Here is a 19,059-nt window from a genome sequence, read left to right as displayed (position 1 = left end):
CAGTGGAAGTGCTGTGTGATAATGGTGAAAGACAGGGTTGCAGACCTGTCTAAGACATGCAAATGAATATACAGTAATATTTACAGTTGCTATATGCTTTCCTGTGGAGAGTTTTTGTCACTTTTTTTTACCAACCATAACCTTAATAAGTGTGATATATATATATATAGTGCAGAATAAATGAGTCTTCAGTATTAGGTGCTACCTTTTTTATTGGACTAACAATTTATGTCATAGGACAAGCTTTCGACAGTTCTCCTCTCTTCTTCAGGTCAAGCAAAACTGATATACAAAGGATTCAATGGCTAAAATATCACCTATACAAAATATAACATTTACAGAGGATGCTTTAAAACTAATTAAAAATAGCATTTTGTTAAAACATGATGATGATAATAATAATTATAAATACACTCCGTATTATCAATTATTACAGAATCGATGTATTTTAAAAAAAACATAAGATTTCACGTTTTGCTACTTTAACTTATTCTAATACGCAAAAAAACTTTGCCTCGAAGGTGTAGATGTAGACCCTAATAAACCAGATACAGTAGCATTACTCTTTAAGTCACTTCGGCCAATGAAGATAACAATTTACATCTGAAATGATAATTATTTTTTTTTGAGGTTCTGGAACTAGCTCTTTCAGTTTCCAAATTATAGTGTACAGAGCTTTTGAAACCTCAAAGATTTCTTCTTCAAGTGTTTTGTTGGTCCCTAAAAAGGTATCACAGCCCACTGAATTTACATTTTCCAGGACCAATATGGTTAGTAGAACAATGGACTCTTTCAGGGCCAGATGTATTAAACTGTGGTACATCACGACAAATAACATCACGTTAGCTAATACAGTTACAGACGGTATTTTCCCTGAAGTAAATGCATATACACAAAGCTAATTATATGCAAAAAAAACAGATATTGTATATCTCATAAGCCCTCAACGTCACGTTATTGTAGCATATCTTCCAATACTGTGGCGGGAAGTACAGTATGTCTTACCAAAAGGTGCGCTACTCCCATTCAGACCCTGTAATAGGCTTGAGAGAGAGAGAGAGAGAGAGATGTATGCTGCTCTCTCTGGCCCTTATCAAGTTAACTGGATAGAGCCACAAAAAGAGAATAAAACATTTTAAACAGACTTTAAAAAGGAAAAGTAGGGTACAAATAAAAAAAACTTACCTGGCGTGAAACAGTATCATGAAAAGCCCCATCAAATGCAACTGTCTTCGTAGGCAAATAAAGTGGTAATTTTTCATGCAAGTACACACACAACATAAGCATCATAACTGGGTTTGGATCACAGATGTCGGTGGCCTTCAGTAGAGAGTAATAAAAAAGCACATTCGTAAAATAACAAGTTTATATTTACAACCTTCTTCGTAATTCTTAGCACTGATACTGTTCAAGTTGGATGATTTCCAGAAGTTAGGTCTTTTATCTTGACCATTGTGATTTATGGATGTTTGGGGCAAAAAAAACAAAAACATTAAAGAGGGTTATATATGCTGTAAAACAAAGCCCCTGTCTCTGCTGTTGCACTAGTTAAAACATTTTTTTGAAATGAATAGTTATTTAAAAAAAAAAAAAAAAACACACAGCTGGTAATGTTCTCCTACTCCCTTTGCATTGTGCCTTAGGAAGGGTTACAGTTTTTGGCCTAAAAAAACAATTTAAGTCAAAGGGGTTTGGACTGTATAGAATTACCCCCTTAGTCAAAAAGAAAAACGTAAGCACAGATGACAAGCATCCAGATAAAAGGGCACATGATCTAAAAATAATGGAAATTAATTTTTCCTTACCTATTGTACAGTAGTAACTGTGAATACACTACATATAAACAAAATATATCTTATACAAAAAAAAAGTGTTGTGTTATAACAAAATATCAAACACTTACTTAGCAAGGTATTAACTGATTGCCAATGTTAAGTCCCAGCTGGGAAAAAACAACTCTGTAACATGAGTGTTTGCTGTTGGTACTAGCAAGTTGCTTCAGACAGATTTGAATCAATATGGATAAGACCTTCTGGTAACCAATACCTTATACTCATGAAAATCCCAGGGCAAATATTTTTGTAAAAAGTATTTGCTAACTGAATATGACCTAGCAACCTTTAGCTTTACTAATTAAATGGTGGTATGCTAAAAAACAGCATAATTCCTCTAAATAAAAGAATAACAACAAAAGAACATATTCATTTTACTATAATAAGAGAAATGTACAACACCTTACATGAAAATATCTCTAATATTGAAAATGAACGAGTCCTGTGTGTGTATGTATGTATATATATATATATATATATATATATATATATATATATATATATATATATAATATATATATATATCATCACCACACATAATCTTTCAAATTGTAATGCCGTTATTTACCTGTATATCTATGTCAAGGTTGATTGCACGGAGGGCATTGACAAGAATAAGGCAATTGTGCAGACATTCCTCTGGGGTTTCAGGATTAGTGTACATAAATGTAAAGTGAGTCGAAATCTGCCGGCAAGTGAAGACAAGGAATAAAAATAAATTGGTCAGCAAAAAAATTTAGTTGCATTAAAAAGGTATCAGAGAGTTGCAGTGAAGATATGCCCAGGACATATTTGAAAACGAGAGCTAACTCCCAATGTATTACTTCCTGGTAAAACATTTTTGAAATAAAATAAATAAATTGTAGAAGAAATAAAATTGCACTTACTAAATATGGACAATATGCTGCCACCTGGGCTGCTAGTACAAGGCCATCTAAAAGGTCTCGGTCAAAGTTTATTATCCATCTTGTGGGAGGAACATCACCTATACAAAATATAACATTTACACATCAAGCTAGCTATTTATTTGTAAAAATAACATACTGTAGTTACTGTATGTGTTATAGTGCATTCATTATAAGATATTGACAATGAAATATCATGTCTCCCTGAAATGTTACAAACTACAAAGTGACAGGGCTCTGATGCGTTCCCTGACCAGGCTGGGGGTTTGTGTAAATAACAAAATCACAGCCCAACCCTGTTCTGGTATTCCACACATCTATTTATGAAATGCACCCATACAGTATGTTACATGATTTTTGATGTGATCATAATTTCAAAAGCAAAAGGTTTGTAGAGTTCATAACACTGCATTTCCAAACTATTTTCACATGAAAGACAGAATATGCATTTCAGTTGTTGTTATAATTCACTTCTATCCTGGTATACGATGTTGCTCTCAAAATCTTCTACTTAATTTTTACCAAAAATATTAGATGTTACCTCTCACAAAAGTTGACCAGCCTAATCCCAATCCCATGTTAAGGTCAATGTAACAGAGATTGTTATTGATCAATGTGTACTACATGCAGGGCTACGAACAAGTGAGGCCTGGCCGACGATCCACCTGTGAACTTCTGGGGTAATTTTGACAGCAGTATCAGTGCCCCCTCCCCCAGCAAATGCTGCGGACCAAACTTCTCTGCCACTCAATGAACTCTGGAAGCCTAGGTAGTGTCTGGAATCTTGAATCCTGTTCATTCTGACAATGAGCCTGACTACGCTTATTTGCAAACAATACAGAATTCTATTGCAAATATGCTGCGATATAGAGGTAAGAAACTCACATACTGTTGGTGTGATATTTTGGGCAGTATTATTATTAAACAGTGCCAAGCCATGGATCATTATTTGAGGCTTAACTCCATCTATTACATGTAGCCTGTTATGTACCCGATGAGTATTACATATACTCACTACTTTAAAATGACTTTAGGCATAGTGAATGGAACTTTATTCTGAAATTCTGAATACTATCTCCACTTTAGGATTCAATTAGATTTTCATGTACGGTTGTGTGACATATTCACTATGACATATGACACAGAAAACTAGTAATAATTATGTAAATATCAGAATGGACTAAAGTATTGCATTTTTCTGTTTCATGGAAATTAGACAGTTTTACAGTGTGGGAGTAATCCTAGTTCATCCAGAATTGCTTTAGTCACTGACGGACTTTATTAAACATCACAGCTTTGTTTATATAATCACGTTACCTACTTTACATTTAAATTGATCTTTCTTTATATAGCCATGGCTGGTCCAGCTATCTCTCTACCTTCCCTATCATGCAAGTTCTAGTAAGATACAGACAATGACAGGCTATCCTCTGGGGTTTTCCCCCTCCTCATGCTGTCTTCCTGAGAGACAGGAGTGGTGGTGACACAGATCTCTGAATAGCCAATGGTGGTGCAGATACTGGGTCCTACCTCCTCGAGCCTCAGGAAGGAAGTAGCTAAATTATAGATTGAAGTTTAGCCCCTTTGGGGTGAGACCTTCAGTCACAGTGAGAAAGAGTTCAAGACTATCCCTTCATGGGGTAGGAACTTTCCTTGTCTCCTCCCGGCTGAGAGAGACGTGCTCAGCCCCTCATGGGCTGAGGCAATAAGCTCACCATTACCTGCAAGCCAGTACCATCCAGAAGCCAGGGATCTACCTTATAAACTGGAGCATACGCTGTAATGACACCAGCAGTGGCTGCTATAATAAAGATCATCCTCATTTATACTTCTGGCTCCGCCGAAGTCTGTGTGGAGAGAGGTATTGGGAGTAAAGGACTGTCATAGCGGGGACCACCTTCGGCAATGCTGAAGCCCCCTGTGTCTAGAGGCGCTGTCACCAAGAAGTAAAGAACCAGAAGAATCCCCAGAGATTTGTCCTGTCTTTCCCCCACAACATTGCGGGCATCTGATCTCTCCTGTACCATCACAGGTAATCAGCACTACACCTAGCAGTAGCCTGGCCAAGATCTTCCAGAGAGGGGGTGAGGGAACATGTGCTACAAATGGAGGCGCTGCTGAGATGGGCACTGGCAGGACAGACTTTAGAAACTTTGCACTGGCAGCTGGCGGTAATTAAAAGAGGCCGGGCTGGGCCCCTGATGCTACCCCTGGGACCCCGAGCACCCATCCCATGTCAAGGAATGGGGGGAGTCTCTCCCAGATACGTCACCGGGGAGGGGGCTGCCTAGACCCTTACCAGACTTTGTTGGGGTGTAAACCGAGGGTATGGTACCAGGGAGTGTGATACCCTTCATCGTAGTCGGGACAGGACAGCCCTTGCCACGTGCCATAACTAGGGGAGGAACAATGCCTTGTGACCATACAGGACTTTGTTTCAAACCATGGGAGGAGCTTGCCACACCCTGTGTAGCTTCACTTCTGCCGAGCTGTGGAGAAGTGAAGAGCTGCCTGCTAGTCCTCTGCTTTTCTACCGTGTCTACCTCTGGACGAAAAAAAAAGATCATGTCAGAGTTAGACCTCACGAACTATTCCTTACCAGGAGGCTTCCTGGTGGCTAAAGTCTATGGGAGACAGTTACTCTGATGCGTGTGCCCTGCAGACTACCTGGGGGAGAGGTCAGTACGATAGCACAATGCCAAAATTGTGGAACCCAATACCTGTGGCCTGCCAATCCTGTGCCACCGGCAGAGGTGATGCTACCGAGCGATCATACTGCTACACCAGCTAGTATGGCTCTGCACCCCTTCTTCTGACAGCCTCCGATTATGCCCTGCTGTCCTGGGAAGTGGCTGCGGCAACATATACCTGGCTGGGCCTCCTATGGGTCCATGTACCCCAGTACCTGGACACCACATCCCAATGTTCCTGTTGCCAAGATGACCCCAGAGGTAACCAACGCCAATGGTTCCAGGACTGGAACCAATGTCAGCTCATCTGGCGGGTGAGTCGACTGCCCGGGGGTGTTGGGTGTGTCAACTTTGGTGCCGGAGCAGGCCTGTTTCGTGCCGATTACTGCCAAGGGGTGCCGGACGCCCCGGCATCGATTTCCGGAGCATGTGTCCTTACCATCATCTGCGTCCGATGGAGAAGCCGGACCCAAGATGTCTGCGGAGAGTAAAGTGTCGCCTACCTGCAACCAGCGGCTGAGTCCAGACACAGCGACGTCCATCTTGAAGGCTGTGGTGCTACCGGAGGTCTGGAGGAGCCCCGCACTGGATGAGGACATCGGTGCTGCCCGAGACCCGACCGCAGAGGACAAGACCAAGACCGATGACATCTCCTACCTCCAACTGGGTGAGACTATATCCCTTTCTACCCGACAGGAGTCCGCTGTGGCCTTGCTGGAGGAAGAACCTGGCGGAGCCTTGTTTTCCGTGCCGCAGGGTGAGGCACCTCCAATTGGAAGTGGCGTCACTGCCAGCGCCGAGCATGGGCTTGCCTGACAATCTTGCAAGTTGGCCCTTACCGATGATGTCACAAAGATGGCTGCCATCTTGGATGCGGAACCTTCTTTGCTGCCCACCAGAGAGAGTGTCAGCGCGTGCTCTTCTGCCCCTGTTCCACTATAGACCCGACCTGAGGAAGAAGTTGGTGTGGATACTTCCACAGGACCCTTGCACCATCCCCTAGAGGTCATGGCCAACCTAAAGGTATACTACTCATGGACAGGTCATGGACACTACTAGGCCCAACTTACCGGCCTCAGTTTTCCCTGGCTAGTCACCAATACTGTCACCAGCCCCTGCACCTAGCCCAACACCATCCGCTAGAGGTAAAGGGAAGGCCAATCCTGAGTGACACAAACGGATCTTCCTGGGCCCATACCCTTGATTCCTAACCCGAGTATCTCTGTCCCTGATGGGAAAGATGGGTGGTCATCTGGTTCTGAGGGTGAAATACCCTATTCAAGCCGCATTCCTGTGAAAATGTCTCCCAAGTCGTTTAAGTCATTTAGGGACTCATCCCTATCTCAGATATCTGCTGCTTCTGGTGTGTCCTCCCAAATTGACACAAGGTTCTGTAGTCCACATGAGTCCAGGGAACCCCTTAATTGGTGGAATCTGATGTTCAAGGGTTATGCCCCTAGTCTAAATAGAACAAGACTGCTATTGGTAAATGGCTCTATTGTGGATCACTGGTGGGAGGAAGGTCAACTATCCCAGGAAGAGATAGCAGAAGCCCCTCATAAGAGAATGTGTGAGATACATTTGGGAGTAAGAACCCCCAAAGGTCCCTCCATATTCTACCAGGAGGATGAATAAAGTGAACCACAGTTCTGGGTAGTACCTGGTCAGCGACATGGCCATAAAATCCAAAGGTTAAGTAGAGCTGACGAGCTATCTTTAATAGGTACCGCCAATCTCACGGATACACATTTCCGTATGTACCTGAGCCCATAATTGATGATGAACACCGTTACGAGTGGTTGAGGTTAGCTGTTATTGAGAAATTTAAGACCAAAACCAGTGATGACAGATTTATTAAGGATGACAGGGTTCGTTCTGTAATGGAAGAATGGCTCGTAGACACATGTATTTTCAAAGACAGAGCAGAGGTTAAACAGTGCCCGGGTCCTCCTAAGGTATATTATATCTGGACGAAGTTATTCAATGGGAGGGTGGTCAAGAAGCCGGACCCTAAATATTATAAGTGAGGGTTTTCTTGTATCTTCTCGTTGGAGGAATAGTTATACAATTATCATCGTTGTTATCAGTGGATGATAAGGGTTGGTAGTCTGTGTAAGGTTATTTGTATATCTGCTATAACCTGTATTTGTTTGCAGAAACCAGGTGGATGGATGGTACCCACATTGGATCCAAGCGAGGGCATTGGATGTTTCACCTAGGGGAGAGTATTGCCATGGCTAGTCCAGCTACCTCTACCTTCCCTGTCACATAAGTTCTAGTAAGATACAGACAGTGACAGGCTATCCTATGAGGTTTTCCCCCTCCTCATGCTGAATTCTTGAGTGACAGGAGTGGTGGTAATACAGAGATCTGTGAATAGCCAATGTTGGTGCAGATACTGGGTCCTCCCGCCTCGAGCCTCAGGAAGGAAGTAGCTAAATTATAGATTGAAGTTCAGCCCCTTGGGGTGAGACCGTTGGTCACAGTGAGAGAGAGTTCGAGACTATCCCTTCATAGGGTAGGAGCTATCCTCGTCTCCTCCCGGCAGGGAGAGAGACATGTGCTCAGGTCCTCATGGGCTAATCCAGAGAGGCCTCACCATTACCCACAGGCCCGTACCATCCAGAAGCCAGGGATCTACCTTATCAACTGGAGCATACGTTGTAACGACACCAGCAGGGCTGCTATAATAAAGATCCTCATCATTTATACTCCTGGCTCCGCGGCACTCTGTGTGAAGAGAGGTATTGGAAGTAAAGCACTGTCATAGTGGGACCACCTTCGGCAATGCTGAAGCCCCCATATGTCTGCAGGCGCTGTCACCAAGAAGTAAAGAACCAGAAGAATTCCCAAAGATTTGTCCTGTTTTTCCCCCACAACCTCGCGGGCATCTCTCCTGTACAGTCACAGGTCATCAGCACTACACGTAGCAGTAGCCTGGCCAAGATCTCCTGGGTGTGGGGGGGGGGGTGGGAAGAGAACTTGTGCTACACTTATAAAACATAGACTACCTAATACCTGCAATCAGATGCTTATCCACTGCCTTATACAATTAACAGTGAAAATTAAATGTCTATTATTGTTAAACAATACAAAACAATGCATGGACTGTTCAAGCTGCAAAATATAAAATGGTACCATAAAACAATACAATTAAATGATATGCATAGCAGACACATACACTGTACTACTGTATAGACAAAAAAATCTTTGCACAAGGTGGCACAAGTATTAGTCTCTATGTGAACTGCTCCCAAATATTTTTGTGTAGCTATAATAAGTGTTATCCCTGAATAAACAGACTTTTCAAGTCACATAAGAATACTTATTTTCAGCCAGGCTAGATAAATCGTTTTTCTGAAGTACAAAGAAAAAAAGTCCCCCTTTCTGCTTGGTACAACTTCTAACCCCACTGCTACCTTTAAAACCCATTATCAAAGGTTTACAACCAAGGCTCACTAATAAAAGAAAATGTGTACATCAATAAAATGTTCACTAATCTGCCTAGTTAAGCCTTTATCTTGTAAACGCATCAGAAAGCTAAATTAGAGTAAATCCTTTTACTATATTTCAGAAACTTTTCCAGAAAGCTGTGTATAAACACCTCGGAATAAAACCAAAGTCATTGTGTTGTATGCTTTTGCACGCACAATTGTTTTCGAAGTCTGTTCTATTCTCTCATTATATCAAATGTAAGCTGCAGACATCGAGATTCTGGGTGTGAACAAGTCTGCAAATGGAACTATAAAGAAAATGAGAATACCAGGGGCCTCATTTATGAAATGGCAGTAGTGGTACCAGATGCAGTAAAGTCATTCCATCTTCAATTTTTTCTGTGCACTAAGGGGATTATTTACTAAACTCTCCCAGCACTAGTTTTATCAAAGGTAAAACTTCAATTGCCTTTATTGGGATTCTTCTTCTTTTATAAATATTGTGTTGTTTCTCGCAGTGGTTTCACAATTGGGAATCTTTTGTAAATAATCCCCACTGGCCTTTATTCTCAACCATTCGAAAAAGGAGCATGCCTCTCATGTACAATACCACCTAAATAACAATCATAACATATCACAACTTGGCACAATGTTCAGTTGATATGGATTCTAACTGTTCATTTAATATACACTCTGCACTGTTTCACACACACACACACACACACACACACACACACACACACACACACACACACACACACACACACACACACACACACACACACACACACACACACACACACACACACACACACACACACACACACACACACATATCGGTATTCTTTTCTTACAATGACATGACCTCAGGAAACCTTGTGTAAAAGTTGAGATGCAATGTTTGGTCAAAGAAAATAACTAATTACAGGTGTCTGGCAGAAGAATCTGAAGAGATATAACTTGGCCTGAGGCTACTGCCATTCTTATAACCCTTGTACATGAGTTTATTTGCTTCCCAAGTGCCAACTCTGACAAGGGACAACAATAACAATGCAACAATAAATATATTTCTTATTTGAGCCTTTGATGTGAATATAGGAAGAGCTATTTGGTGTGTATGCCCAGCAAAGAAATATAACAAACTTTACCGAACAACAGTAAATCTCATGAGGCTAAAGTCAATTTCATTAAATGACAAACTGGAATAGAGTACAGCAGAAAGAAAAAGAAAACATGCTACATGAATATAAAATGGCAACATTGTCAATATAAAAGAATTGTGCAAAAAAGTAGTGGAAAATACATATTGAGCATAGAATAGAGGTTCCTTATTAACAAATGTCGAAGGATTACCCATTACTGGCAGAACGGCATGCAATGCAATGCATTGCATCACCGGGCCCACTGCCAGTGAAGAGTTTATGCGATTAGGGAAAAGGTGCACGCACAGTAACATCGAGGTACACAAGGCTCTACAACCATTTGATTCTCGGTGAAGAGGATTAACCAACCAACTTATTAAAATGCTTCACAGTGCTAGGCTTTACACTATAATCAATTATTTCAAACTGTGTACTGTGAGTGCTTCATGACGTTTCCCCAAAACCATAATATGTGGCATTCTGCTGGCCATATGATTTTGCCCCAATGCCACAGACACTGCTCGATTCTCAGGGCAATCCTGACTTCAACTAACTAAACTGCTGTTACTTACAAATTAAATGGGGCAAAATTAGGTGAATTCCTAATGGAGAAGGATTTCGGAGTGCTTGTAGACAAAAGGCTTAGCAATAGTGGCCAATGTCAAGCACTAGCTGCAAAGGTAAATAAGATTTTTTCTTGCATTAAATGGCATATGGATGGGAGAGAAGTAAGCCATTGTATAAAGCACTGGTAATACCACACCTTGAATAAAGAGTATCGTTTTGGGCACCATTTTGTAAAAAAGACATTATGGTACTAGAAAAAGTAGAAACACCAAATTGACAAATGGAAAATCTGACTTATGAGGAGAGGCTAGCTAAATTAGATCTGTTTACATTAGAAAAAAGGTGTCTAAGAGGGGATATGATAGCTATTAACAAATATATTTGGCTTCAGTACAAGGAGCTTCCAAAATAACTATTTATCCCAAGGGCAGTACAAATGACATGTGGTCGTCCCTTAAGGTTGGAGGAAAGGAGATTTCACCAGCAACAATGGAAAGGGTTCTTTACAGTAACGGCAGGTAAAATGTGGAATTTATTATGCATTGAGACTGTGATGTGGATACAATAGATATCTTTTAAAAAAGGTTGGGCATATTTTTATAAAGGAATGGAATACAGGGATATATCAAATAAGTAAACATGGGAAGAATATTGATCCAGGGAATAATCTGATTGCGAATATTTGGAGTCAGGAAGGAATTTAATTTTTGCCTTATGAGATATCATTAGATATTTCACTTGGGTTTTTCTTTTGCCTTCCTCTGGATCAATATACTGTAAATACAAATATAGGATAAGTATCTGTTGTCTAAATTTAACATACTGTTGCGGCACACTTTATTCTAACAAATCACCGGTTTGTCCCTGGCTGGTTCCTGGAATGCCACGCTGTTCACCCGGAGCATGCCGCGTTCCCAGCCAGGGGTCATGCCCGGCTGACGCGCGGTTGATGTGTTAATTGATAATGGTTCAGGATTTAGTAGGCTGCAATGCTTCGCGTGTCCGCCAGATGGCATAAATTCATGAATTGTAATGCAGTATATATATATATATGCAAATATAGCTGTATGCTCATCTGCATGTCTTAGGCAGGTCTGCAACCCCGCCTTTCCCCATTATCACCCAGCATACAGCACTTCCACCGCAGCAAGGGATTCTGGGAAATGACATGCAAATGAGCACACAGTGTCACTTTTTGCCTCAATAACCATTTTAACATGGTTCCCTATAGGCCCAAGCCTGCTGCATGATCACAGCCTTTATGAGGTGCCGGTATCCCTCTGCATTTAAAGGTCCCGATCACGTGACCGCGGCATGTAAACAAAGCAGAGGGATACAGGCACCAACTAAAGGGGCCTGTATCTCGAGAAGCAGGGGGTCTCCGGACCTAAAACCACAGCGGTTCAGCTCCGGAGACCCTCTGCACATCTACAGTATGAATAAAACACATATATAAATAAACACTCATTCCTTACCTTTGCGGCTATGTGCTATGGTAACGAAGCAGCATGACTGTATTTTTAATAATATTGTACAGTGAGCAGGGGGTTCCCTGAGCCACAAATCAAAACTCCGGGGACCCCCTGCTCCTGCACAATATTATTAAAAATACAGAAATGCTGCTTCATTACCATAGCTGATAGCCGCTAAGGCAATGAAGGGGTTAACCGCTACGGTCGTGAAGGGGTTAAGTGCACCCGCTACCCCAACGCAAGCCCTAAACAACCAGCCTTGGGGCTAATACCCCCTTCACCCACCCCCGCTACCCACAATAAAAAAAATTCACACACAGCAGCAGCACAATTAATAAATAAATCTAAATAAATAAATAAATACATGAATAGAAATAAATACATTTAAAATACATTTACATCTCCGGAGCTGAACCGCGTTGGTTTCAGGTCCGGGGACCCCCTGCTTCCCGAGATACAGACCCCTTTAGGGGGTGCCGGTATCCCTCTGCTTTGTTTACATGCTGCGGTCACGTGATCGGGACCTTTAAATGCAGAGGGATACTGGCACCTCATAAAGGGGCCTGTATCTCGGGAAGCAGGGGGTCCCCGAACCTGAAACCAACGCGGTTCAGCTCCGGAGACCCCTGCACATCTACTCTATGAATAAAATGTATTTTAAATAATTTTTAATGTGCTGATGTTTGCGCAGAGAGAGCAGCGGTTCTCTCTCTGCTGCAAACACATCTCGTCAGGGGACGGCCTATAGTATCATTGATGTGCATATACAGTACTGTATGTGTATGTTAGGGGTTATAGGGGTTGTTGTTATACAGTATATACTGTATTTATACAGTATATACTGCATTACAATTCATGAATTTCTCGGCTTCAAAGACAACAGCTCGCAAACGCCCCCATGCGTTTTTACACGGCATTGCAGTATTGCAGCCAGCGGGAATAAAATGCTTAAATCACAGCCGCGAAAATAACGCAATACACCCCAGGAGAAAACGACACAAAACTGCACATCACCGGGATATTCTGAAATTCGCGGAGCTTGCCAAGTAAGAATAAAGTTGGTCGCCACTGTAGGTTGAACTCGATGGACATATGTCTTTTTTTCAACCTCATCTACTACAGTATGTAAACTGAGACCGCAATCGAAATAGAAAAGGTGAACTTCCTCTTCCATTCAGAAACATTAATATCATCTTAGACTTACACTGGCGACACACTTTATTCGAGCTTGGCTAGTCCCACGAATTCGGGTATACCCGGGTGTATTGAGGTTTGTGACTGTTTTCTGCCCGAGTACATTGAGTTATTTTCCAAGCAGGGATTGAAGCATTTTATTCCCGCTGGCTGCAATACTGCACAGTATATATATATAAACTGCATTACAATTCATGAATTTATGCCATCTGGTAGACACGCGAAGCATTGCAGCCTATTAAATCCTAATCATTATCATTTAACAGATCAGCCGCCCATCAGCCAGGCATGAACCCAGGCTGGGAAGGCAAATGCAACGGGGCTTGTCAGAGGTTAGGAGTGGCGCATTCCAGGTTTCTGCCAGGTACATACCGGGTATTTACTCGAATAAAGTGTGTCGGTGCAGTACTGTTATAACTTTTGGAAGGGAATTGGTGAGCACTGCCATGGATGGACTCTCCAGTAAAGGAAAATTATTATAAATTGGGAAACAATTTTCTATTTTCCTGGTTGTTCCCATGGCAGTGTTCACCAATGGGACTTGCTAAAGTAGTAGCCAAATATAATGGGGATGGTTCGAGAATAATCACCAGACTCCTTGTAACTTAAATCTAATTTTTTATTTAAGTGGTGACAATTGACTGCAGGACCTTCCTGCCAAAGCATGTGTCTGCTTAGGCATGTACATCCAAGGAAGAACAATTAATAATCATATTAATTGAAGTCCATACTGCTGCTCTGCATAATTCTGCAGGGGAATCTTGAGCCTGCGCTGCCCAGGACGTGGACATGTCTCTTGTAGAATGGGCATTCCATAGCTCTGGAGCTGGAATCTTCTGGATACTATACTTTTTCTTTGGAAGTACAAACAGCCTATCTGACTTCCTAAATCCTTCTGTTCTGGAAAGATAGAGTTTAAAGCACCTCACTACATTTATTGTGTGAAGAATCCGCTCTCTCATTTCCTAGCTTTTGGCAAATGAAGGTATAATTATCTCTTGATTGAGATGCAATTTGGAAACTAGCTTGGGTAGAAAAAGCTGAACCGACCTCAAGACAATCTTGTTGTAGTGCACAAGGTTTATAATTCACCAATATTGCATGCAGACATCATCGCTATCAACAGTCTTGTTTTCAATGTTAGAACAGGGTCTGAAGCTTGAGTAAGGGGCACAAAGTGGGTGCCTGTTAATGCCCATAATACTAAAAGTAAATCTCAGGCAGGCACTAGGTCCTTATATTGTGATTTGATTAACTTGAGAGCCTGAAATAATCTACTTTTGAGATCTATTGTGGCTAAGTGCTTCCCTAGTAATGCAGATATTTTCAGCGAGCTAGTGTGGTGTCTAGGCTCAAGATCTTCTTTCAGAAACTCCAGAATTGTGGGAGTAGGTGGCTCTAAAAATTTTACATTTTGGCTTTCATACCACAGATGGAATCACTGCCAAATTCTATTGTATACTGTAGAGGTACAGTAGTTTTCTTCCTTGCCGCCATCAAGATTTGTACAACCCTGTGTGATAGCCCTTTGGAACTTAGCAATTTCCACACAACCTCCATGCCATCCAAGTCCAAGTCCCTAGACTGGGATGTTGCACTGGACCCTGGTATAGGAGGCCCTGAAACACTGGCATCTACCATGGTTCATCCACCAACAGGTGGATTATTTGTGGGAACCAGACTCTGTGTGGCCAATTTGTGTGTATTGCCACAACTTTTGCCTTGTCCTGTCTGAACTCCATCAGAATCAATAGGATCAGAGGAAATGGTGGGAATATGTATATATTATTGGGAAAGTGTGTGTTAATTCAATTTCTAACTGGCAACAGTTGTTTGGAGGTAGGTGGCCCCTCCTCCCAGAGCTCACCCCTCCCCACCTTTTTAACTTGGGAGGTTCTCTCATTTTGTTGTATGGATAAGACCCACTGTTGTTGTTTCCCCTCATACAGAGGTAAAAGGAAAGGTTCACGGTGTAGTGTTAGGACCTGCATATTTGGTTATAGCTTGGCGTTGGTATGCAGGCTTATGATGCTTTAGCCAAAGGGTTAACTAAATAACCAAGAAAATATTATTATTGAAGCACAGCTGAACCCCGTTATAATGAGGTGCTCGGGGGCCACAGAATGAGACCACGTTATAACCGGGATCGCGATAAAAAAAAATGGCCGCTGCGATCAGGGGTTCATTATCTGCCGGAGGGGGAGACCTGGGATTACTCTCCCAGCTCTCCCTGAAGCCGGTGTCGCAGCGGCACCACCAAGCAATACTTACCCAGAGCAGCAGCTGATCTGAGTGCTGTGCAGGAGAAGCTGGTGAGTTTGCGGAGGGGGGGTGGGGGGGTAGGATCTCATGCAGTCTGGAGAAGCTGGGATGTCAGCTGTCTCTGTGTGAGTCCCCCACCTCCTCTCTCCTCACCCCCAGCGGAGTTACAGTGTGTGTTACTCATATGTCAACAAACAGGGGCAATAAATACACCTCCGTGTAGAAACTCTGAAGTAAAGCTCATTAGAGCTCCATTTGGGCAACTGTCTGCAGTTTGTTTCACCTTAATTAAACGTCTCATTGCAGGTAAAATTGCCATCTCAGCTATTAGTAACAAAGACAGTGCTCTAATACTGAGGTGGAGAGCGAGATACAAATGCAATTCTAATTCATTTACAGCTTGCCCTTTTATGTTAAGAAATTATTTATTTGTGGAGAGGTGTGTAGATAAAATTGACAGGAATAATTTGTAATGAAGTCTTAGCAGGTTTGATTGATCTAAGTATAAGAAGGTGTGTGTGTCTGTCCGTCTCTGCCTCCGTGTGTCTGTCTCCGTTAGCAATAAAGCATTCAATAGATATTTAAAATAAATACATACATTTTTAAAATGGGAGCCACGCTCAGACCGCGTTATACGCGGATCCGCATTGTAGCGTATCGCGCTAAAATGGGGTTGAGCTGTATTTAACTTTGTACTTATTACCATGTATATTTTATCAGCTGGATGTAGCATTGCGCTCCCATGTCTTTTGTTGAAGGTTATTTTAGTTAGAGACCACTCTCCTAGGTCTAAGGTCTTAGAGCTGAGGAAGTCTGTCCTTGTATTCCTTTTTCCTGTGATATGGATTGCTGTAAGGTCTGTTAAATTATGTTCTATCCAGGTAAGAATCCGAAGTAACTCCTGCAGGAGAACAGGACTTCTTGTTCCTCCTTGTCTCCTTATATAGGTCACAGTTGTACTGTTGTCTGACAGGACATCCATGTTGTACCCTTGTAGTTGCCGCCAGAAGTCACTGATTGCCTCCATTACCACTCTTAAATATAAAATTCTTGGTCGTAAGAATTACCCAGATAGTACTTTGTAGCGCACAACCTGTATTTAGGTTCTTGTCGCTTTCCCACCATTTCAGTGATTCTCTTGCGTCTTGAGGTAAGGAGATCAATTGGTCTTGGTTTGCTATTAGTCTGTGTCATTGGAGTTACAAGTTCTGTTGGAACGTTCATATATGCCATCTGGTCCATTTTATCACCTGGATAGTCATTGACCGAGTGCCTAACAGCCTCATGCATTGCCGAACCTGCCATTGGTTACTGGCTCAGACTATTCTAATAATCTCATTCAGACCTCCTCTTTAGTCAAAAGGAAAAAAACTATGCCCATCGTGTGAACTGTACTCCAGAAAATCTAAGGTTTTGGGTTGGTTATAGGTGCCTCTTCTCTATGCTGACTAGCCAGCAGAGAAGTGACAAACTCCAGTACCCTTGATAGGTGTTGGAGTAACTGTATTCTGCTTCCTGTTTTTATTATAATATCATCCAGGTAGTGTAATATTTGTATTCCCAATTTCCTTAATTTGGCGATAAGTGTTATCGACACCTTTCTAAATGGTCTCGGTGAAGTAGTGAGGCCAAAGGGAAATGCCTTCAGTTGATACTGTGCTGTCCTAATAACAAATCTTATATACGTTCTGTGTCTGTAACATATGGGTATATGGGTATATGGATGTAGGCAACTTTCAGATTGGATTTGGCAGGCAGACCCGTCATCAAAGAACAATCTGTGTTCAATTCCTGTTTGGCAGGAGGTTAGACTCCATCAGTAAGAGCCTCCAGAAGTAAAGTCTGTTTTTACCACAGGAAAGGAAGAGAAGACTTGACATGTGAACTTCTAGTGTCACTGAGAGAGCTGACAGTTGAGGTATGAGATCTTATAGGCCCAAAAAAGGTCACTTAGGAGTAGCCTACTGGCACACGGAGCCAGAGCCCAGAGCTCTCTTTTTCGTAGGTCAAGAGGATGTGGACCCACATATAGAATAACTGGGAAGTTTGCAAGAGGTGAGGAGAGCTCAAACATACCACGTAGGAGAAAGACTCCAACAATTTCGGGATGTTTGGGTGCAAATGATTACGGATTCCTGGGTGCTCAATGTTGTCTGCAAGAGATATTGGTATGTGTGAGAAGGGGGGGAGTGTAAGAGAAAACAGGAGGTGGGGGGTTTCTCGCAAGGCTGCCGACATGTGTGTGGGCAGCCCTGGTGGAAATTTTAGTCCTCGGCCCCGGGAAAGCTGTCTGCGGCCTTGTAGCTGCTAATGTAATGAAGTTGCTTTTATTTTGATAACACAGTATTGAAGCAGAGGTTCTCCAGAGCTGAACCGCATTAATTTCAGCCTTGGGCACCACCTGCTTCCTGAGTTACAGGCCCCTTTATAGGGTACCAGTATCCCCCTGCTTTATTTAAATGTCCCAGTCACGTGGGCCATGACACAGGAAAATTTAAACATGGCGGGATACGGGCACCCCATAACGGGGCCTGTAATTCGGGATTCAGAGGGTTCCCGGACCTGAAATGAATGTGATTCCGCTATGGAGACCCCCTACTTCAATATTGTGTTATTAAAATAAAAGCTGTGTGATCGCCTATTATAGGCGTGCAGGTAGAGTGACTGATTCAGTCTCACTCTTAGTGCGTGTCTCTTACATACAGGTGCAGCCCAGTAGGACTCACACAGCGGGAGTCCCATTCAGATGCAGGGACCCCCGCTGTGTTAATCCCGATGGACCATTACAGCCTGCTATGGACTGTCCCCTGGAAGGTCCGCAATTTCCACACTATGATCCATCCCATGACCGCAGATGCTGCTAGAAAGGAAAGAATGTTTCTGCATGAGCTTCCCAATTTTTGCCCTTTGTGCGCACATTACGAAGAGACAGACCCTGAGTTACTGTGTCATTCATCCAAGAGATGAAATCTGACATTGGTTCAATTGGGTACTTTGCCATGTTTTTTAGGCAATCCACACAGAGTTGCTTTTTGGGGGGGGGGAGGGGTGTTCAATGCTAGCTTATCACAAGCAGTTTTCCACATGTGTTTCTCCTGAGCACCTGGTTCCGTAGGTGCCCTGGCCACTAGATCATACTGTTGTAATCTTGGAGTAGTACCATAATACAAATATCAGTAATTATAGCCATTCCTTTTATTAAAAACAAAATATCACAATACTGACAACTACTCTCTCCCTCTCTGGCTTACTTTGAAATTTTAGCAATAGTACGCTTTGTAGATTGCATCCATGTTGTAAATAAATCCTGGCTATAGTTTGATAGGTGTGGAAGTTTGTAAGTAGTGCCTGTATACTTATGTAGGCTTGTAGCACTTACACCTCACTTTGCAGCACTTGAGAAGGCTTCCAAGTGTATGTGCTGTCCTCCGTGTGTCTCTAGTCCTTGTGTGAAATGCAGAGTAGCACAGCAGCGACAGCTCTTTTTCTGTTGAATGACGTCATTGCGACATCTCTGCTGCTTCATGTGCCCAATGGTAGGACATCTATCTTATATATCCT

At 42.4% G+C, this 19,059-nt stretch overlaps 1 protein-coding gene across 5 annotated transcripts in view; it reads right to left on the bottom strand.

Moving 5' to 3' along the window:
• Positions 1–19,059, bottom strand: part of CFAP47 (cilia and flagella associated protein 47) — a 663,944-nt gene that overhangs the window by 398,676 nt on the left and 246,209 nt on the right. For all 5 annotated transcript variants that reach the window (XM_075590256.1, XM_075590258.1, XM_075590257.1 and 2 more), the window contains 3 exons: positions 2,720–2,817; positions 2,401–2,517; positions 1,186–1,320 (listed from right to left, as the gene is read on the bottom strand). In XM_075590256.1, the coding sequence (XP_075446371.1) occupies positions 1,186–1,320; positions 2,401–2,517; positions 2,720–2,817 (350 nt within the window). The remainder of the gene's footprint in view (positions 1–1,185; positions 1,321–2,400; positions 2,518–2,719; positions 2,818–19,059) is intronic.

Source organism: Ascaphus truei, chromosome 3, assembly GCF_040206685.1.
Source record: "Ascaphus truei isolate aAscTru1 chromosome 3, aAscTru1.hap1, whole genome shotgun sequence".
Taxonomy (NCBI): Eukaryota; Metazoa; Chordata; class Amphibia; order Anura; family Ascaphidae; genus Ascaphus; species Ascaphus truei.
This window is presented reverse-complemented; position numbering and strand designations above follow the sequence as displayed.